The sequence below is a fragment of the Punica granatum genome, chromosome 6, assembly GCF_007655135.1.
Source record: "Punica granatum isolate Tunisia-2019 chromosome 6, ASM765513v2, whole genome shotgun sequence".
Classification (NCBI taxonomy): domain Eukaryota; kingdom Viridiplantae; phylum Streptophyta; class Magnoliopsida; order Myrtales; family Lythraceae; genus Punica; species Punica granatum.
In genome coordinates, this window is record NC_045132.1 from 1037736 (window position 1) to 1061160 (window position 23425).

General features: G+C 35.6%; 3 protein-coding genes across 3 annotated transcripts; 1 reads left to right on the top strand and 2 right to left on the bottom strand.

The window, feature by feature from the left end:
• Window positions 1–1138: 1138 nt before the first annotated feature.
• LOC116211297 lies at window positions 1139–1965 on the top strand. The gene has a single exon (XM_031545614.1). It carries the CDS (start codon window positions 1264–1266, stop codon window positions 1837–1839), a length of 576 nt encoding a protein of 191 aa, XP_031401474.1. The 5' UTR covers window positions 1139–1263; the 3' UTR covers window positions 1840–1965.
• A 147-nt stretch (window positions 1966–2112) lies between these two features.
• LOC116211296 lies at window positions 2113–4906 on the bottom strand. Its single transcript, XM_031545613.1, has 7 exons — window positions 4564–4906; window positions 3738–3767; window positions 3379–3477; window positions 3177–3300; window positions 2768–3080; window positions 2635–2689; window positions 2113–2548 (listed from the first exon to the last, which is right to left on the bottom strand). Exons 1-7 carry the CDS (start codon window positions 4696–4698, stop codon window positions 2474–2476), a joined length of 831 nt encoding a protein of 276 aa, XP_031401473.1. The 5' UTR covers window positions 4699–4906; the 3' UTR covers window positions 2113–2473.
• A 2396-nt stretch (window positions 4907–7302) lies between these two features.
• LOC116211298 (WAT1-related protein At5g64700) lies at window positions 7303–11603 on the bottom strand. Its single transcript, XM_031545615.1, has 7 exons — window positions 11207–11603; window positions 11043–11105; window positions 10233–10349; window positions 8573–8810; window positions 8216–8374; window positions 7870–8021; window positions 7303–7615 (listed from the first exon to the last, which is right to left on the bottom strand). The coding sequence occupies exons 1-7, from the start codon at window positions 11386–11388 to the stop codon at window positions 7426–7428; spliced, it is 1101 nt and encodes a 366-aa protein (XP_031401475.1). The 5' UTR covers window positions 11389–11603; the 3' UTR covers window positions 7303–7425.
• Window positions 11604–23425: the final 11822 nt, after the last annotated feature.

The window sequence follows — 23425 nt, forward strand, 5'->3', positions numbered from 1 at the left end:
AACCTTAAAACTTTAGGCCCGTTTGATTTCAGAGTTTGATTTTAGAATCATGATTTTGATTTTAACTCTACCCACTACACAATAAAAACACACGTTTTCCAAATCAAATTTATAATACTATCTCATTTGTCATTTTTCACAATCAAAATCAAAATCAAAGTTATTTTAACTCTGAAATCAAATGCATTCTAAAGATCCATTCGACCTTTAATCACACCCGGCAAAGTTTCGACAAGATCTCAATGGTCTTCAGTATCATCTTTTACATGCAAAATCAAATTATTGCTAAGACCCTCAGATGCAACTTTTATGATTTACTAGGCGTTAAGACTAGAAGTGTGCACAGATACTGGGTATACCCGAAACCGGTCGAAACCTACCTGTTAGGGTAGGGGCCGGGTAACTCGTATTGAAAATAGGGTAGGTTCCGGATATTAAAATAAGGAACCGGGGAAAATCGATTCCGATTCTGATTCTTGTCTACAGGGTACCCGGAATCGGTTATTTATTAAAAAAAAGATAGGAAAGAGTAAAGTTACCGGCTCCTCTAATGAATCAGAACATATGCACTTTGTTGTGTGAGATCGTATTACGGATATTTAATTTTATTTATGAATTGATGAGACATATATTTTTTGTTGTTGTGGATTAATCTAAATTGTGCGGATATTTTGTTTGGTGTGATTACTTATTATGTATGTGATATTTTAGGTTTTATTTAGCGAGAGAAAAAAATTTACAGGTTTTAATAGGGTACTCGAAACCTGTAAAATATAAGTTCTGGATAAGTTCCGATTTCAAAATTCAATAGGGTAGAATCCGATTAAAAAATCTTGAAACATGTCCCTTACGAGATAGAGTCCGAGTATCATAAAAAATATAGGGTATCCGAAACTAATCATCCCTAGTTAAGACTATGCTAGAATCTCAGCCATTACACGTTTTCCGTGACCACAAATCCGACGTGCTCGGTCGAGATCAATGTGGTCTGATTTCACCATGGATGTCTGATCTCTCCTCGGATGCACCAAACTACATATGTTTTTTAACTTTTTTTTTCGGTAAGATACATATGTTTTAACTTTCATCAAGAGCAATATGACCGTTGGATTATAGTAGTAGCAGCAGCAGTGAGTCTCTGACTCAGGGAGAGCCCCCACATCTCATCGAGATTCCAATCTCCATTCGTCGACTTCTCACTTGCTTAAGTCAAGCCCTTCTCTCTCTCTCTCTCTCTCTCTCTCCATCTCTCTGAGCTCGTCAATGGCGGAGTACGACCCACAGCACCGCCACGCGCCGCCGCCAGTCCCCAAGGAGACGGCGGCCCTGCAGGCCCTGAACACCATAATACAGCTCCACTTCGAGAAGACCCTCGAGAAAAAGCGCTCCATCGACCTCCAGAAGAAGCAGCTCCACAAGCTCACCCAGTTCTTCTTCCTCTTCCTCGCTCTCGTCTTCGTCGCCCTCACCAGCGGCGGCGGACGCCTCCAGTGCCGACATTGCTGGGTCCCCATCGCCCTGCTCTCCCTCGCCAGCCTCGCATTCTACGTCTCCGTCGCGCAGACCCTCCGCTGCATCAACGGATTCAAGTACCAGCGGCGCTGCCACAAGCTCACCCTCGGCCTCGCCACCGAGAAGCTGAGGGAGATGAAGATGAGGATAATGACCGGCGCTGGTGGCGGGTTTGAAGACGACGGCGGGGAGTTCGAGATTCAGTACCAGGAGCCGCCGGAAAGCTACCTGGGGAAGTTCAAGAGGAACTGGGCTCTCCACTTCGGGTTCTTGATCTTGATCTACGGCTTCATGGTCTCGGCCTCTGTTGTCATCCTCTGCTTCTGAAAATCGGAATAAAATTCAAACTTTTTGCCGGGTTAGAGGGAAATTCCATTTGGGATTTCTTCAGAACTATGTATCATTCAATCTGTATGTCTCAAATCCTGAAACACAGATTCATCACTCACAATACATTGCATCTCTCTCTCTATCTCTAAATCTTGAGGCAGAGTGTACTTTCATGTATGTATTTCTAGAGGAACAACTGATAATTCATACAACTTATAATCTGCCCAAACATAATTAACTGGAAGGCGAGTTTAAACGAGATAAATGACATGAGAAAACGAATGAAGAGCTGAAATTGCGACATTATGAGCTACAACTTATTCAAAAACCATATTCCTCGAAAGTTGCCTAGACTAGGTATTGCGACATCGGAAAATTCCTTGGTCGCAGGGTATGAGAAAACGAATGAAGAGCTGAAATTGCAACATTATGAGCTACAAATTATTCAAAGACCATATTCCTCGAAAGTTGATATTCTTGCCTAGACTAGGTATTGCGACATCGGACAATTCCATGGTCGCAGGGTATGTGGAACTTGGGTAATCTTGTTGGACCCGCTAGGGGATTCTCATGGGAACCCCTGGGGTCTCGGATGGGTCATCTGTTATCCCCTCCAACAAAGCTCACAGCTCTAAGCTGCCGAGAGAGCGCTGCACAGTGACTTGTATGCATTGACACAAGACTTGAACTTCTCTTCGGCCACCGACTGCAAAATTATGAGAACAAAGAAAACCATGACAAAAATCCGTAATGACTATAATCAGGTCAAAGAAAAACAAATCGTATACTAACCTGTGAAGGGCCTTGATGCTTATCAGGATGCCACCTTAATGCAGATAGTCGGAAACTGCACATAACAGGAACATCTTCAGAAACTTGGGAGGACCTGAACTTTGATCCAAAAGAACTTCAGACACAAACTTACGCGCTTTTAACGTCCTCTAATTTCAGAGGACCTCTCGGAGGCAACCCAAGAATCGTCCGGTCAGAAGATGACCCGATACTGATTTCCTCTTCATCGTCTGATTCTACATCACTGATACTCTCCCACCTGCTCGCCCTCTGGTTTCTTGAACTTCCTCGCTCCCTCCACTCAAAACCAAAGGCGGGATTTTCAAAAGTAGATGACTGCTCCGAGTTGAAAGACCAAGTGTACCATCTGTTCCCAAAAGTCGCATGAAAGATTGTCTCAGGATGACCCTCGAAGTCCTCGGTGAAGCTCTCCCTTCTAATCTTTCCTGAAGAGCCAATTAAAGGGAAACATTAGGGATAAAGTTCACAACACATATATAATAACCGAGACTCTAAGCAAAGATGAGAGAAGATGGGCTCACGCTTCATTTTCTTGTAGTGGTTTTTTGCAGCATGTCGAGAAGAATACTTTGCTCTGGCTGTCTTACCACCACTATGTGATTGATCAGCTTCGGTCCCATCTAATTTCCAAATTGGATCTTCATCCTACAGAGATAGAGAATTATAAACATTAATTTAGAGTCAGATACTCCCTTGGTAAATTGCTCGAAATAAATGGATTACCTGAAAAGAAAATCTGGAGGAGCCACTCCTGAATAGGAGATCTTTAAGAGCTTTCTTCGCGTCGGCACGCTTTTGACGGGTTGTATATCTAATATAGTTCTGAATCGCAAAACAAAATCTTAGATGCCATTTTATCATAAATTTTTCTTTAATAAAGTAGAAAAGATGTGAGGAAATGGAAACTAAAGGGTGATATTATCCTCACTGCAAATGTAAAAGAACTGTAAAGCAATACCTAGCAACTTATGGCATCAGCTTCATTCTGAAAATGCGTTGATGAGCAAGTCATTCTCAACAAGCTATGCCATGAATATTATACCAATTTAGTCAAACACAATACAATAGAAAAAGCTCGTTACCTTAGTTGGTTGCTGGCCTTTAACAGGATCCTGCAAAATTAAACATATGCATGAATATATTGAGATGCAGGTCTGTAAAATTAAACAAACACATGAATATACTCAGATGCAGGTCTCTAGTTTAAGTAAGTCACTCATTCCTAGGTTGGGTAAAGACCTAGCTCAAGTTTCGAATCTTGGCCTTCTTATGCAGCAACGAGTTGCAACTGTAAGTCTTGGTGGATGCAAAAAAGCCTTTGTAGTGACAAAATTAGCTAATGAATCATCTCCTATGCACATTAGAATAAATAGCCACCACAGTATTGCCGAACTTAATTTAATGATGCATATCATCTAATTCCAATGATAAGTAGATTTAAAAATTCACATACTTTACCATCCATGCGTCAATGGCAGCTAAATTGCACTACTTTTGAACGCGCTTGAGAAGAAAATTCACTCTATAAATCACACTCATAGATAACTAGAACTTGAAGCATCACAAGCTTCACACCGGATAATAAGCTGCCTGCAATTTTCTAAATGAAAGCAAAAAGAAATGTCCTTTTACCATCTCAGCTTACTGTATCCTACAGAGAATTCTCCAAATAAGGAATAAATGTAAACAACCCCATTTACCCAATTGAGCATCAAATAGGGTGCGAGTCAATTTTGATCTACAAAAGCTCTGCATTTTCTCAAAACAAAACATCACAAAAAGTGCTGTTACATAGCAGAAGAATTTGGTCTCAAGCAATGAATCAAACATTATGGGGACCGAAAGAGAATCAAACAAAGAACTAGAATACAATAAACGGAAGATGATGTCGGGTGAAAATTGACTTACAGAGTCCCATTTATACTTCCATTTCTGACACGCAAACGGAGTCGAATGAAAACCGGCCGACTGAGCTGCCGCTGGTGTGGAAGCAACCAACGAATTCTTGATGGGAATTAAATGCCGCCATCTGGGTATCAGCATCTCGACCCGAATCGATCCCGAAACACAATCAGACACAGTAAAAGATCGAATTTTTATATCATGAATTTGCTGCTCTTTTGGTTGTCGAGCCACTAAGTCACGCGAGGTGGAAGAGTTGCTTTTGGTCCTTCAATTCAGCTGTGCCAAGAGAGAAAAGCTCCTTATCTCTCTCTCTTCCCCCCTCCCCCGGCATTGATCGTTTGCTTCAGCCGCTGTTATCGCCGGGAAGGAGAAGGAACACTGTAGCTGGACCTCATGGGCTCACATTTGAGCCCCAGTTTAGCCAATGGACCTGTTAGAAACAGTTTTGGGCCTCATGAGCTCACATTTGGGCTGCTTTAACTTGATATCAGTCCATATATACATGCATAAACATAAATATATCTATCTAAAAGAATCGATCTATCTATAAAGAACTGTAAAGAAACTTAAAGAACGGTAAAGAACTAGTGTAGGGAACTCTATGATGGAGAGTAGACATCAAAATTTCTATCTCATCTATATCGAAAAAAAATAAGTGAAATATAAAAGAATGAAAAACCTACAGTAGAATTCAATACCTGTCATTATTTCAGTTTACATGTAAATATATCAAGCATGCCCTTTAGCAAAGAAAGAAGAGAGAAATTCACCCAAAAAAGGAAAGAAGAGAGAACAAAGAACGTATATATAATAGAACTTAATAGAGTTGCGTGGTTAAAGGATATGACTTTCTTGGGGAAGTCTCAAGTTCGATTTACTGCAGAAATCATGCAAGAAAATACTCCATATTCGCCCACCTACACGGCGGTGGTCGTAGTGACCTATCCCGTGAGCTTGCTTGGTGTTCAAGTGGACCGTAGGATTAGTTGAACAAACTTGAATACCCTCGATATCAAACATATATATATATATATATGTATATAAACCGGAAGCATTTTAAAAATTCTCGCAGAGAGTACGTTCATTTTTCATACTCTCGAGTTTTTTTTTAAAACTACGAATAAATTAATGTAAATATATACATTACTTAACCATGAATTAGGTAGTAATAATATAAATTAATATAATAATACATATGTTTACTTAGTTGTGAAATAAATAATAATAATAATAATAACGATAATAATAAATAAATAAATAATATAAACACATATAAATATATATAAATATAATAATATATACGTTTATTTAGCTGTGAAGTAAATAATAATAATAATAATAATAATAATAATAATTTGTAAAATACAAAAAACTTTAATTAATCTTCTACATTAACTTAATTACGAAATTCATTTTACTTAACTAAGAAAAAAAATACAAGATGAGTCTTATTTCAGTTATTAATTCAATCTTATAGGTTGATTTATAAAGTATTTAAACATGAATTGTTACTTATGGAACTTGAATGAGCCAACAATATTAAGTTGCATCAATATAATGACATAATAAGGGTCGATCGAAGAACATAATGTATTTTCAACAAAGATATTGAATTGTCAAAATTTTCAAATACTTTATGAAGAACTTTGTTTCTATACTCTCAAGTTTCTCTTTTGTATTTTAAAAAATGCGAATAAATTAATGTAAATATATACATTACTTAATCATGAAGTATGTAATAATAATATAATACTATATACATTTACTTAGCTATGAAGTAAATAATAATGATAATAATAATAATAATAATAATAGTAATTTGTCAAATACAAAAAACTTTAGCTAATCTTCTACATTAACTCAATTTCGAAATTCATTTTACTCAACTATGAAAAAAAATACAAGACATGTCTTATTTCTGTTCTTAATTCAATTTTATTAGCCGGTTTATAAAGTATTTAATCATGGATTGTTACTTATGGATCTTGAATAAGCCCACAATACTATGGATAACATGTATCAATATAATGACATTATATGGGTCGGTCGAAGAGTACATCATATATTTTTAACAAGGATATTGAATTGTCAAAATTTTTAGATACTTTATAATGATTGTATTAAATTGAAGTAAAATTTAACTATGAAGCAAGTAATATATGTTTTCCATTATTTATGTACCGTGTACGATTTTATTTATTAGTTTCCCCATGCATGGCACGGGCAACCCTACTAGTATATATATATATATATATATATATATATCATGCTATAATAAGTAGTACCAAACTGACATGTTCTGTTTTGGAATTCTAATGACATATAGCGTATATGAGACGTGTGGTAGCGCTGTAGAGATCGTCGTTTTGGCTATAGACCGTGTTATACTAAGTAGTGCTGGATTGAACATGTGTTTTGGAATTCTAAATTGACATGTTGCGTATACATGACGTGATAGCATGAGCAATTGAATCCAATGCGTGTGACTCTTCACGCTTCAAAGGTTAACATTTCGAGTGTCGCATCGACATGGTAAATGTCCACTTAGATGATGTCTTGCATATTGCAATGACGAGGCAATATGAGCCGACCATTGTAAAACCAAAGGTGAGGCATCCTGCAAGTGTATGCAAATGTAGGGTTTGTGGTTGAGGCAAGCAAACAAGGCAACTGTAGTAATTAAGAAACTGGCCAATTCTAAGAACAAGTTGAAAGACTTGAATGAATATTTCACAAAGGAAGAGGAAAAAAAAGAAGAAAATTCATTCGATAGGATGATCACATACTGATTTTTCCATTTTTAGTCTATCACGTAGTCATTCATAATAATCGAAACAGAGAAATTAAACATCCATGTGATTAAGGTTAGACAGGCAACAATGGACTAGGGATGTTGTAGGACTTGGGAGTTCCCATTTCTTTCAGCTCTGAGGGTTCTTTCTGAATCCCAGAAGACATAGAATTTGAGAAGCTGTCAGGTAACAACTTTTCCTCTCTCCTCTTCCCCCATAGAACACTGTACAGCCCCAAAACCAGCAGCAGTCCACCCAAGATACTGCACAAATGTATTACATATATTTACAAGACAATTAATTAATTAAATCAATTGATAACTAAAATATTTGATATATGTAAAATAAGGCTTGTCTGACATCTACTGTAAAGTTTCCAAAACAATCGTATATTTTGAAATTTATCAGGTATACATCCTTAAAATAATTACCAGCAAGTACTCCTGAAGACCATTCCGAGTCTATTATTAATTAGTGTTTCTTTCCTATGGAGGTTTGAAGTAGGGCAAATATGTACCTTCCAAGAGTGATGACTTCGTGTAAGACGAGAGCCGAGAAGAACATCGTGATGATGAGTGCCAGAGGAGTGGACATGGCCAGAAAGACCGGACCCCGTTTCTCAATCACCCATGTTTGGAGGTAATATGTGAAACCAGTTACAACTATTCCCTATAACATGAGAAACATAACGAGTTGATACTTATTAAAAAGAGAGTAATTTATGCGATTTTATGTTCACCATAGGAGTTCGAAACTGGATGGGTGATTGAGGATTAGTCTAAGCTAATTAGCTGATGATACACGGACGTCGGTTTGGGAAATAAGAATTGGAGGAATAGGGAGCTAGGTTTTAATTAACTTACACAGTATGCCACTGAGATGAGTCTGATGTTCAACCCAAGTTTCCATTCGGAAGGATCTCTGGCAAAAGGAATTGCAATGAGGAGTGATTGTATTGAGCTGAGGAAGCATTGGAGGGTTGTGAGCAGAAGCTTTGATGGGTAGCATTTCATTACTTTTCCCTGTTTTTCGACAAGAAGAAAGAGAAGATCGTTAGCTTTACCATGGCCAGCACGGCTTCGAAAGATAATCGAACCATGAATAAAGATTTTGGGGCTATCGATCACCGCTAAAAACTCGAAGTTTCGTGGTACTTTGGTCGCGTCGATTGGAAGATATTTATGTGTGGTTGTGGGAGGAGAGGGATTATTAGTTGTTACCTGTAGGACAATCCAAATGGCCCAGAAGGTGTTGGAGCTGAGCATGAGGAAGCAGCCCTTGATCCAGGTCTTGCCTGAGGAGACATGGGACTGGTAAGCTTGATGGAGGTGGTGGTGGGCCCAGAGCCTGAACTGTGGGCCCTTGTAGAAGGCCAGGGTTGCTGCCCCTCCCAAGCATACCACTATTCCTACCAGCTTTGCCACCCCTGAGCTTGACCTCAGTTTCAGCGTCTCCATCCTACAAAATTGAGTTATGCAGATTAATAGACTTATATAACTAGCTGCTACATTAACTTACTGATGTAAACAAATCGATGTAAAAACATATAAGAGCAAATGAATCGGTTAATTTTCAAGTTACATGAATGCTCAACGTGGCCTCGTATAAATGATTAGTTAGCTAGATGAATCAACCTTGATCACAAATGAAATGTACAAATAGGCGAGATTCTGGTCAAGGACCCCTCATGAAGTTTGTGGTTGCATAGGAAATTAAGAAACCCCTCCTGATATCCTTTTAAGATTTGGTCTTTTTCAATTTATTGGCGACTAATTTTTAGCTCAACTTGGCCAGAAAAGAAAAAGGAAAAAAAAGGTCTATTAATCCAACTTGATTCATGGAGAACTTCTACATTTTAATTAATCAAACAACCTTTGATGGATGCGCGTCTCTCATTTCTTAAACAACTAAGACGAATCTAAAATATATGTAAGCAATGATGTGATTCTTCAATCAGTAACCGATGCTTTAATATGCATTTATATATATAATCTTGTTGACCTCATAGCAGAGATTCTCCCATGATTATGTGATTTCAGACACATGGACAGGCAACCATTAATTACGAAATCGACAAGATACGAATTCCAAAATCAATTATACTGATCCTCACATTATATATAAACTCTTAAATTAGAGATGAAGAACAATTAGCTAACTAATTAAATTGCCACTACAGATATAAATTCCTTTTGGATTATTTTTTTATTTTTTTCTTTAATAAGATCACGTGATGTTCTAAACTTATTTATTAAAACTAATTCCAGCACAAACAGAAAGACAATGAAGAGGATCAGGAAGAAAATTACAAAAGTCATTGCAAATTTTATAGCTGAAAATTCGAATTGCCACCTTAGCTTTGTAAAAAGCATGCAACTTGGTAATCCGAGTTATCAAACAAGAGGTCCCCTTGAGGAAAGAAAAGGGAAGATAAAATGGAAAACCAACTGGATAAGGATTACATACACAGAAAAAAAGAAAATGGTGGAATTAATGTATTGCCTGTGGGTATATATATAAATGACGAATTCAAGTTTGTCAGCTATAAAAAAAGTCGAGTTTTTTTTCTCATGGAAAAATATGCAGACATGCATATATGTTGTATTTTAGCATTGTAACAAAGTTCTATTTTGTAGTGGGGGCCTGCTTCTCGATTCCATCAAAGAGTGTTTCATGAACAGTGATTGGTCACTTTAGAACTAACCATATAATAAATATGACTGTGTGCTCATTTCTTATTTATTTACTATTTATTAATCAAATAAATATAAACAGTTAATTACTATATATGGTCCCGCAAATATTTGAAATAGAAGAATTGATCGTGAAATTGACAATACCCAAAGTTTCACCTCGTGCTATATAACAATGATTGCATACCCGAACAGAAGAGCCAGGAAGAAAGTAATGGCGGGGAGGCAGTTGGTAGTAGCTGCCGCTAGGGTTGCCGATGTGTATACGAGAGCTATTCCATATACGTCTAGGCTTAAGGTGATCCTGACAAAATGATAACAGAACAAAGAATGGATCAGTTTAATTTATAAGCCGGCCTAAAAAGTTAATTTGAATATGAAAGCTTCATGATCTACAATATAATATGTGCAACATGTGATTATAAAGTAAATATCGCGTGTAATTACACTGTTATAAAAAGATTTTTTTTGGTTAATCTCGACATTATATTCGAGCTTGCAGTTGTATATACATGTTCAGGAATAAAATATTTGTGCTTTGCTGGCTCTTTTTGAGGGGGGAAAAAACGGATTCTCAATAGAGAATCGTTCCCTTTGCTGTTTCCTCTCTGTTTTTTTTTTCCTTTTTCTTTTTCTTTTGGAACTTAAAAAATTTAAACGAAGAAGAATAACGCAAAATTTATTGTAAAATAAAAACATTGTTTAAGCACGATAAAGAGGAAAAAAGAAAAAGAAAAAGAAAAAGAAAAAGAAGTTATCATATAATAATTTCTACTGAAGATTGAAAAGAAGCTGCAATACATAGAAATGGAATAAAGTGGTTTATCTTTTGCTGATGGGAGATGAGATATTTTGTTTGTTAATTCGATTCATGTTATTTTCCCCTATGTAAAACCTACAAAAGCATATTATATATAAAGCCGCATATTTCCAACATAAAGTATGATTATCAAGAATAAATTAAATGAAGCAAGTTTTGATGATATATACAACATACCCAAATAAGGATAGCATGAAAATCTTGATGAAGGTCACGAGAGACAACTGAGGTGCGGTTTTCCTTCACGAGAAGATAAATTTCGATCAGCGATTACCCAAATCACACTACTATCTGTATTGAGAGAACTAGTAGAAAGTCACATATTCGTTATTAGTTGTTACCACTCCAAGTAGAAGGCGAGAGGGGCGAGGAAGACAGTGGCAATGGCCTGCCTGTAGAAGATGAACACAAAGTTGTTCATGCCCTCATTGAATGCGACCTTGGAGAGTAGGAACATCCCGGCGTATATTGCTTGGATCAGCATGACAACGAGGTAAGGCTTCTTCCCTGACGAGTAATTCATTGTCGGAGTCTATATAGATCGATCAGCCTCTTCTCGACCTCCTTTTTGAGTTATGAAATGTAACCAAGAATGGCGATGAAAGATTTCGTTTGATGCTTGTGTGTATGCAAGCCACACACCAACATACAATATAAAGGGGAGAGAGAGGAATATGTGTGTATGATGGTGTTGCTGAGCTCTTCTCTTCTGTTTCTTTCTCCTTTTTGGTGAATGCTCTTCTCTTCTGTTTGAGGAAATGTAGAGATATATATACACTAGGAGAAAGGAGCCCGGCCCCGGGGTACACCTTATGGTTATATATTAAAAATAAAAAGGGTTATTCAACGCTATGTGAGCCAAAAGTTTATTTGAGTTTAAGTAAAATTTCGAGGTCAAATCTTGTGAATGAAGAAAATTCACGAATGAAAGAATTTTATCTTTTAGTGGGTCGATGTTGTCGAACCTGAATTAATCGAGGTCCATTGGATTTCCTTATATCAGATGGCACATTTCCCAAAAACAATAGTTTATTTGGCCAACATAATTATTGATATATTTATTATATATAATATATAGATTAGAATTTGTACACTCAACTTCACTGATAGAGATACTTAATAAATAGTTTATAAATGCAGCTCCCGTCGTGTTGCTCATGTAAATGTTCAAATGAATGAATTAGCTTCTTTTTTTTTTTATAAGTAAATTCTTTTTGGATTTCTTGAAAAATTTTATTAGTACACGTTACATTGTTTTGGTTATAATACGAATAAGATGAAAATCGAAATGGTATATGGTGGATCACCCATGGAAAGTAGTAGGAGTGTAACAACCAAACCAATCCTAGCCAAGTATTGAACAGCTCAAACTTAATTAGCTCACATCGGAAAATTCATGTTCGGATTGAATCTCAAAACTTCGCCAATTTTAGACATGCACATTTAGGCCATGAGTGTATATAGAGTCAAGTATACAGTCAGACTCGATTCAGATATCTATTGAGCGATCAATCTCCCAAAGCTCAAAAAGTATGTACTTAAGTTAACTTCCTTTGCCCCAAACTTGGAAGTTAGAAAGCCTTGGGGAAATGTTAAAAATATCACAATTCCCTAAACATGAATGTACTATCAGCATCACTTTTTTTTTTGGGTAGAATACTATCAACATCATGATATATATACCCACCTAAAGATAAAGGGGAGACACGTTTTCTTTTCTTTTAATTATTTTGGACGACGCGGACACATTGAAAAGGAGTATATATATATATATATATATGTAAGTAATTAATAGCTTGTTCTTAAAATGTGGAAAAATTCCATGTAGACACAAACTAAATAATAAAATATTGAAAGGGTCTGGAAACAAGTTGAGGATGCCACGTGGCACCCTCAGGAGGCTCCTATCATGAATTGCTTTTGCTAGCTAGTGCAAATGGATCATTAAACATAAAACAAAAAAAAAAAGCATGCCGATTATTTGTATGTCTCTATCTCTAATTGTTGATCTCACCGTCCTTGATAATTACAAGGTAGAGATTACTGCGCAAAAAAGTTGAAAGATAAAGGTAGAGAAATAGGCCCGGGTACGTTATTGAATCAATCCGCTTTACATCCCTTCTTTTATATTACATCAGTCAAACTTGATTAAGCGAAAACCGGTGCCCCTTATACAGTATAACGTCAATATCGTCCTGACTCAAAGCACGCACTTAGATTTTTATAATATGACATTGACCACTTTTGTTTAAGTCTGTTCATATGTTGATAAGTAATAATCACTTCAAATAATTAAGTATAGATGTTCGCAATTGTTTTTGGGAATAAAATATATAAGTCGGACGTATTGGAATTTTCATCGATTCATAAGTTTAACAAAATATTCACACCCAAAAGAAAAAAAAAAGTACCAAGAAAGATGCATGCTGCGATCATCATCCTCATCAGCCACCTTCCCCCCCCCCTCCCCAACAACAATCAAGCTTTTCCGACCAGGGCAAACCTTAATTTCGGAGGAATATTCTCTGTTGCTTCGTTTCTTCTTTTAAGTCGTTGCTTAATTGTAAAATAGGGCCCTCATTAAATTCGAGATGCATCTTGCACCCTAAAACTATATGCAATATTAGGAAAGAGAAAAGCACTATATTTTATTTTTTCTGTTACAAACGAGCACTTTTTCTTTAAAGAAGTACTGATTTTTGGTGCATGGAGTTAAATGTGTCACCCACCATAGCTTAATCTTCAGGATTCAAGAAAAATGTGCAGATGTGGACATTTATCTTGATTCGATGATTGCCGAGTTGTGGAGTCGGGAGTGCTCTTGGGGCATGATCGAACTCGCTTGGGCTATAGAATGCGGAGAGTTTATGCTTAGTTAAGGTTGATTCATCTACAGTCCGAGGACTAGCTTCTTCTAGTGGAGCAGATAAGTTGTGCACCTGTTCTTCAGCCTCTTGTGAGAAGAATTAATTATTAATTACGAGTTTCTTTTTGAGAGCCTTTTCAGTTCTTATTTAACAGATATAAATAGAAGATAATCATTTTACTGATTGATTCGTGAGAAGATCTATTCGTACATTTGGTTAGGTATGCATACTCGTGTTCATCACACCTAGCTACATTGGATCAACGCATATAATTAATGAAATGAGTATGACGATCTTTTGCTAACCATTACAATTATCATACGTACATATGACATGAAATGGAAACCCGCTTTGTCAGCTCACTCCTTGCCCTTCCAGCCAAAGAAGAATAAGAAAAACAAAAAAACAGAAGGTTGAGAATAATCTTTCCCACTATTTTTATGTTAAATAAAAAAATAAAAAGCATGTTTACCCAAAAAAAATAATGAAAAGCATGTTTTTTCACCGGTAAAGAACCAACAAGTAATTAATGGTCTTAGGGCAAAAATGGGAAAAGGTTTTAAAAATGGAAATTGAAATAATAGAGAGCGTATTATAGGAGAAAGTACATAGTGCATCGGTTATACCACGTCAGCATTGACACTAACCAATAAAAAAATGACATGTGGTAGGATTGAGGAAAATGAACAGCCTTGCTGTCTATTTCAACTGTCGATATTGGTTGCATGCGTAACTCTAAAAATTTAACCCATCTAACAATGAACATGCAAAACACTTCTAGATTTCTAGCTTCTTCCCCTGCCTACACTTTATTCGTGTTAATCCCCTAATCTTTGATTAAATTTTATTATTTATACTCATTTTCCTCTATCTTTGTTTATATATATTAAAATTATTATATAATATAATTTCATAGAGGTCACATGCATTAATTGATTCAAACAGTTTGATATTTATTTTCTCTAAACAAAGATTTTGAATTTGAATATTGTGAAATATTGATAAAATTTTTTATTGGGAGAGCTTTATTACCTTGTAATTAGATGACCTGACTCAAATTGGATTAAAGTAGCATCCTCCGATTGTTCGGATGAATTTACTAGCATAAAGACAATTATTGGAAGTACGAATGAATTAAAAATCGTTGGTGGGTGCTTCTTTTATTGAATTTTTTTAATTATTAATTATTTTATGGATCAGCCTGAGTATGATATCGTTAATAAAGCAGAAATTATAATTCATGGTTCCCCATTTTTCTCTCTCTCTTTCACCCCTTCCTTTACAATGCAAGTGAGCCACTTAATAACCACTTTAAAGGTTCAAAGATGACCCTTTGATTAAAGGAAAAGCTGAAACCAAACATTAAGCTGATATAAATTATGCCAAGTTTGGACATAATCCTTTTGGATATCAATTTTCTAGTCTAAATATTGTTCTCTAGATGGTCCGAAAGAGATTGGTATATTTTCATTCATACTAGGGGTGATTGGTTCCGGGTACCCTATATTTTTCACGATACCCGAATCCTACCCTGTAAGGACCAGGTTTCAAGATTTTTGAAACGGACTCTACCCTGTTGAATCCTAGAATCGGAACTAACCCGAAACCTATATTATACCACAGGTTCCGGGTACCCTGTTGGAACCTGTAAATTTTTTTCTCTCGCTAAATAAAACCGAAAATGTCACATACATAATCAGTAATCACGTCAAATAGAATATCAACAAAATTTTGATTAATCCACAACAATAAAAAAATAATGTCTCATCAATCCATCAACAAAATTAAACATTCATAATACGATCCCACACAACAAAATGCCTCTGTTCTGATTCATTAGAGGAGACATAAACTTTACTCTTTCCTTTTAAAAAAAAATAAATAACCGGTTCTGGGTACCCTGTAAGCAGGAACCAGAACTGATTTTCACCGGTTTCTAATTTTAATACCCGAAACCTACCCCATTTTCAATACGAGCTACTCAGACCCTACCCTAACGGGTAGGTTTCGACCGGTTCCGGGTATATCCGCTACCCGTGCACACCCCTAATTCATACCTCTGGCCTTTAACAGTCAATATTGGATATTTGAATTATAAACACTGAAGATGTGAAATTTGAATTAATATTTGAAAGCTGCATTGTTATATATATTACATATGTGGAAATAAAAAATTATAAGACAACCAACAGTAACACTGGCTAGTATAGTATGTATGGGTTGGGTGCAAAACTCTAGAGTGTGTATGTATAATCACGTTTTCTTGATTATATATATAATCCGGAGTATATATTTATATCTCCTTACTGTCTGGCACATCAGTGAATCGTGTTATGTTATTCATTAGTTAAGTTAAGCAAAGCCCGATATATAATGTATGGCTTGCTTTGTCTACTTGGTCGGAGTAACAAAAGTTGGATTATGTCGTGCACAATTGAAGTGGGAAGCATATCAGTTGTTTCAAAAATATTTTCTTTGTCGAGAATCCCATGTGTCGATTTTCCCTGAGGCTCTTTGTTTTGGCTTTTCCTCGATTCCTTTTTTTTTTTTTTAATTCTAGTAAGTCTCGATTAATTTTAATTTTAAATAAATCGACTTATTAAGAGATAAAGTTCTCCTAATTGTGAATTTCTCCATTCACAATATTCAATCCGTAAAATTACTTAAAAAACAAGAAGTATCAAGTCACTTAAATAAATCCATATCGATTCAACATTCCTTTTTTTAATGACATTAATTTATTAGTTCTTCTTTCCATTCCTTGGACACATTCACCAAAATAATTTGGAGAAGATGAATGCAATAGATAATTTGCAAATGGGTTATGCTGGGTATAGGATTTCGGGTTCCGACCCGATACGGCCCGTAAGGCCTAGCGACCCAAGCGAGGCCTAAGGAGGCCCAATCCTGTCAATCACGAGATAGGTTCGGTCCTCCAAGCGAGGCCTACTCACGAGGCTCACGAGCGAAGACATGTCAGTAAGAGTTATTGTAAGAAATTTCTTATAACGATAAGATACACTCCAAATATATCGAGGTATGGGATATGAAAATAGACCGAATATCTCATCATGAGGGTAACATAATCTATTTCTAAGCCCTTTATAAATACAAGCACTTTACAAGTTTTTAGGGTTGATCAACAATTCATTATTTTTTCCCTTACATTCACGACTCACATTGACTTGAGTGTCAGAGAGGGAAATCAAGCACCACCCCCTTCTCCCCTTGTGCAGGTGTTTGAAACTGAATGTGGGCTGTGGATTCCATTTCTTCACCAACGAGATGCACGTCAATCACTCGTGGTTTGAACCTATATTTCTTGGTCCTAACATGTGCTCTGTCTGTTAGAAACAACACATAAGGCTAGTGCTTTTCTCGATTTTATGTCCAAGAACTTAGCAAGATGGTTTTCACTCGGCGTCAGGCTAATTCCGCACGCAACCGCCTGAGTGCTGGGGGCTCTGTCTGTAATCTTGATGCATAGCTTACCCCGACAGCAACAGTCAATAACCTCCCATCGATCATCAACCCTCAGGCAACGACAATCCGCCTCGTCAGAAGCCGACCAATGACTCCCATCCTCCAGCACTTGTCACAACCTCACTTGAGGGGGACTCTCAGGTTGAAAAAGAGCTTTTGGAGGCCCTCTCACCAAAGATGAGGGACCGGGTCCGGTCTATTATCCTTCAATATAAGCAGATGGCTCTGAATAATGCTCTCGGTGCCCCGCGGGGCTCCCAAAGCAGCCCCGTCGGAGGCGAGGGGCTCCAAGCTCAATCAGAGTGCGAGGAATCGCCCAAAAAGTTTCAGAAGGATAAAAAGAAAAAGGGTAATCCGTGCTTAGAAGGACCTTCACTCCGCGATGGGGATTCTGATGCTCATCCGAAGGTAAAAATGACGGTTGAGGAGCTTAACAAGCTTATATAGAATCAAATTGCGGAGAACGAGAAGAAGAAATAGGGCATTGTGCTCTTTGATGTAGACGGCAAAAGTCCCCAGGTGAAGGAACTCCTTTTTACCACCGTTTCGCAAAGGTTCACTTTTCCCCAGATCAGCTCCTACGATGGCAAGTCCGATCCGAATGACCACATCGACGAATACATTACATCGCTATTGGGAAGGACTTTTGATGTGAGGGTGAAGTATTTGCTCTTCCCGAGGACCCCAATTGGGTAGCAATAGAGTAGTTTTATTCACTCCCTGTGGGATCCATTTCCAGCGTTGACCAATTACGAGAGTTGTTTGTGCAGAGATTCGCGAGTTAACAGAGAATACGCAAGAATGTGAACTACCCGTTCCATATGGAGCAGAGAGAGGGGGAAACGCATCACGCTTGGCACAAGCGCTTCTTCGGGGTGGTTGCAGAGGTTCCTGAGGTCACCATGTGCAAAACCATATCGGCATTTCAAAGAGGATGGAAGCAAGGAGACTTCAAGAAGGACCTCATCGTACACTCCGCTCAGAACCTAGGTGACCTCTCCGCGAGGGAAAGAGATATATGACCCTTGAGGCGTTGCTGGAAGTAACTTATCTCTCCCTTTTTACATACATACCCTTGAGGTGAAAAAACGAAAATGTACCTAGAGCTCGTGAAGGAAGACATTGACCGCATGAGGACTTTAAGCTTGTGCAATATTGTTAGAAGGTTATGGTAGCAAGCACTATAATGAAAATGGATAAAACAGTAGTCGATGTCTGTGGATGAAGAAAAAGAAAAGAATAAGAATAGGGAGAGAAGAAGAAACCTAAGATGAGAGAAAACAAAAATAAATAAATAAAATTAATGATACGGTATCTTTTTTCTTTGAAAATTTGCTTCTCTTTCTTTCTTTTTTATTCTCACAAATGCATACTTTTGTATCCATGGAATTCGATAAAAAATTTAATTGGGATTTAGAAAACAAATTACAGATGGCATAACGTCTTAAATAATTTTTTAAAATAAATATAAATTTTGAAAAATTCATCAAAAATATAATTTTTTTAATCACAAAATATATGCCAAGAACTCATCAGAAAACATCCATCTATAAAATAATTTTTAAAATTTTTACTATAAATTTTGAAAATCTATCGATATAAATGTAAATAAGAAACATGAGAGAGGAACCATGAGTATTCAATGGAGAATTTATTTATATTTGATACATTCGTTAGAGTGAATAATTATGGAAAATAACATACTGGTTAGTTTTTATAGTGAAAAAGTATGACAATGTGCATTTAAATCGAAAAGTCACGAGAACGAATAGGTATAAGTTTGTTTTTGAAACTTGAAAATAAAAATAAAAGGATGATGGTTGAAGAAAGAGAATTTTTCCAATGATTAGCAAAGTCAAAGAATAAAAATAATTAAAAGGACAAGTGATTAAAAACTGAAAGAAAAAATAGAAAATATACAAATGTAAATAGGAAAGGGGAGAGAAGAACCGTAAGTGTCGAATGAAAAAGTTATTTAATGTTTTATGCATTCGCTAGAGTGAATAATTATGAAAAAGAATATGCTAGATAGTTTTTATAATGAAGAAGTACAAAATGGTGCCTTAAAGTCGAAATGTCATAAGAAAGAATACGTAAACTTTTTCTATTTAAATGAATGAAAGAATGTCATGCTATTGAAAAGATGTGATGTTTAGTAGCATTTGTACTATTTGAGTAAATGGTAAAATAGTAATATTGTTAATTAACCAAGGGCAAAAAGGAAAAAAATTAGAAAAACACTTTGGGAAGTATCCTGCTTTAGAAGAGATGTATAAAGTTTAACTCGGCTGAGGCAATATACAATAGGGCATACGAGGGATGAGTAGAGAGTTGAAAGTGTGTGAGAAAAAGTCATACTAGCAAAGCACACCAAAAGTGTTGGAGTAAAATGTATGAAAAGAAAGGTATAAATTTACGAAGGATTTGGTATTTTTTGGAACAAAAATTGAGAAAATGAGAAATTTTGAAAACAATCACGTGATTTAGAGCGATGCGACAAAGAATGTATGAATCTGTAAGGACAATAGACATTGAAAATGAACATATGGTGCAAACATATATGTGGTGAAAGACTAACTTTGTTGAGAGAGATGCAAGGCGATAAAGCGTAAAAAATGAGTAATGAATAGAAAGAGTCGGTTTATATATATAGTGAAAATGTGAGAGCAAAAATCACAAGTGAAAAAGTACTTGGAAAAATCATGAGAATATAAAGACATTTTTAGAATATTAAAAATTAGAGAAACTAGTGATACTTCTATATATAATATAGATAAAGGGTAAGCAAAACATGAAATATTGGAATTATTCTAGAAAAATTAGGAAAATATCCAATTATTGATATTTCTAAATTTCTATTAGCAAGTCTATAGTCTATAAGTCATCCTTCATTTTTTCTTCTGCTAAATATATGTTAAGTTTTCTGAAATCTAAGTAAATTTACGATCATCCATATTAATTCAATCCCACGATAATAAATAATAACACACCGTTGGTTTTATTTTAGTATTATTATTATTATTATTATTATTATTATTATTCCATCTGCCATATCATTCTACAATTAATAATGATAATTTCAGTAAACGGTTTCTTTTAACACATGTTAATTAAGTATGTCCATTAAAAACGTGCATCTCCAAATATGTTTATAAAATCAATCATTTAATAGAAAGAAACATCCGGGAATTGACGGTGCACGTATTTTCAGAGAAAAAGTAAGTAGGGTCATTGATTCAAAAGTAGATTGTGAAAGCAGAATGCAATTTGAATCTTCTCAATATATTCCAAGTTTAGGATTTTGCACACAAGAGAATCACCAAATGAATGAAATATGGTGCATCAAAAAAAGGTGAGAGAATCGAATAGATCATATGCTAGCTCTCAAAGGTGACCATCGGAGCTCCAGCTCATCAATCATTAGTAGTACGTAGTTTTGGGTCAGCAGCAACATCGTCAGCACATGGCACATATGAGATCTTATTAGTCATCCCTTTTTTTTTTTAGCTAAATTTATTGGTCATCCCTTGACTAAGAAATTAATGATTCAATCGTCCATGTGGATTCTGTCATCATTATCGATTGATGACATTGCACATAATTCCCGTCTAGAGTCCACATTTTACTATCATTGAAAAGATATCATGCGATTCGTCATACTTTTATAAATTGATACCATCTATGCTGAAATCGTAATTTTGAACTTGAGCTTTATCTAATTCTATTATTTATCAACAAAGGTGCATGAGATGGTTGGTCCAGTACTTAGACAACTACGGGACCAACCATCTCACATGTTGATATTCTTTTTTCTAAAAGAAAACTTGTTTGCGCGTTAGTCGAATACAGCGGCGTGTGGCATAAAGTCGAGAATGAAGGGAAATAAGTAAATTTGTGAACCTCATTAGATACCCTTTAGGAGAAGCTACCCCGTACATGCTCCTATGTCACACATCGGTCTGTCTTGATGGGTACTCATCAACTTTGGGTTGAAAAGGGCTTGAGCCAAGAAAAACGATGGAAATTCCCTAATCGAAAAAGCGAAATTGCTGAAAGCTCAGAGAAGCTTTAGGACATCTTTCAAATGTGGACTGTTCAATGAAATGGGCAATGCTAGAAAGAAAAAGTAGTGTGCGCGTATGAATACCTTGACTAGGTAATAATTAGTTTTTGCATGTCATGAGCAACGTGGAAAAGATCGTGTGTGGGTGTCCAAAGGAGATTCATTCCCATGCATACACGAGACTCTGTGATTTCAGTCACGTGATAAACATACATCATATTGATTAACATCTTTGATTGATTACATATCATGGGATGCCAATCAATCATGAGGCCGTTGAAAAAATTTCGTGGTCTGATTGATTTCTTATATTTTTCTGCCCGGGTAGGAGAAATCATGTACGTCCTTTATGGATAGTCTTTGAATGAATTAGGTTGTCTTATCAATCATGAACAGTAATTCTGTTAGGAGATTTTACAATTTCTTTTTGACCTTTAGGAGTTTTAAGAGTTTGATGGACCTTTTTTGCTGAGTGGACAATAAAGAGTTTGATGCACCTTTATTTTTTGGGGATTTCTGTGACAATAAATAGTTTAAGCCACCTTAGTTAGTACTTTTATAAGTGTTGATTTTCATTAATTCATAAAAAAAAGAATATTACAATTGGTCAATTCACCCAAAAAAAAAAACTTGGTATTTCTATAACTTTCTTCTGAAAAATCCAAGGGCCAATGTCTCAATTTTTACAATCCAATTTTTCAGCAAATATGACTAACAAAAATATAGAAAATTGCCAAAAAAAAAAAAGAAAGAGAAAAACCCAATTCTTCACATGCCACTAACTGAAAAAATAATGGCAAAAATTTCACACGGATAATGCTGAGCATTTTTTGAGAAGAAAATTGAAATAATAAAAATAATAATTTGTAATTCACCGAAAAATAATGATTTATTAAATACTTAAAAATTGTTACTAAAGTATTCACAAAAGAAATTACTAAAGCAGAATAAATAATAAAATTTACAATTTTAGATAAATATAAGAACTCTTGGTAAAATTGGATAAGGTGTCGATATTCCAAAGTTTAGATCAAGGGTTCGAATTTTTTCTGCATAGATTTACATGCATTGGTTGGACCTCTTTGTCCCAGATCACCGTCCTCTCCAGAAAAATTAAAACCTTTTTTAGTCTTATATATATTGATGCATAAAATACAGTACAAGATAAATCTGTTTCTAAAAGGTTTATTGAGGAATAATAAGACACGTGCTCACTTTTAGAGTCAACTAGTTACAAGCCTGTGCAATGAGCATGTGCATGTGTTATCGAAAATTATTTTTTTAATAAAATTATGGGCATCCTCAATTATAACTTGAGATTAATTTAGTTTCGGTATTGACTTGATCTTGCTCATGAAATATCTTTAGTAAGTTTTAAACACATGCACTACAAATAAAGTCCGCCTTTTGGAACATTTTGGAAGCTCAGTTGCCACTGAACTCACCGTTAGTTATTGAGAAGTTATTTAATCTATTGAAAAAAATCTTTTAAAAAAAAGCTATTTAATGTGTATTTAATTAATTGAGGAAGTTTCTTATAATTAGAAAATTATTTAAAATTTATTCGCAATTTTTAGTATAATGATTAAGTAAATGAATTGAGAACAAAATAAATAAAAAAAGCAGGGAAAATTTAGAAAGATTTAAGAACATGGAGCCCTAACGCTTCGTATTTCAGCTTTTATAAATGTAATAGATAGATTCCATTTGTTTTTCGTTGTAGTAATTAGAAGTAAACAAAAATTTGTCTCGAATTCATCTTTAAAGATCTATAGATAGAGATCGCAATAACAAGGGCAATTAACTGATCCGTCTCTAAAATTTTTTGACGGATAATTGACTTTTAAATGCATAATATAGTCTGAATAATTCATTTGTGTTGTACTGACCATGCCAACACCCTTAACTAGTCAATAAATACTCAGTGGCATCATGGCTAGAGTTTTGCTCAAGCCAAGTTATGGTCTTTCTAGGGCCAAATATGGCTTCAATATGTAAATTTTTTCGATATTGTTAGGATGATCTTGGGGAGGCCTGATCTACGTACCATCAGTACTAAAACCATGTAAAGCTCGAGATGAGCTCTATGAGCCATGAACGGTAGCTATGGGAAGAGATCTAATTAATATAGTCCCATGGTGCAATAG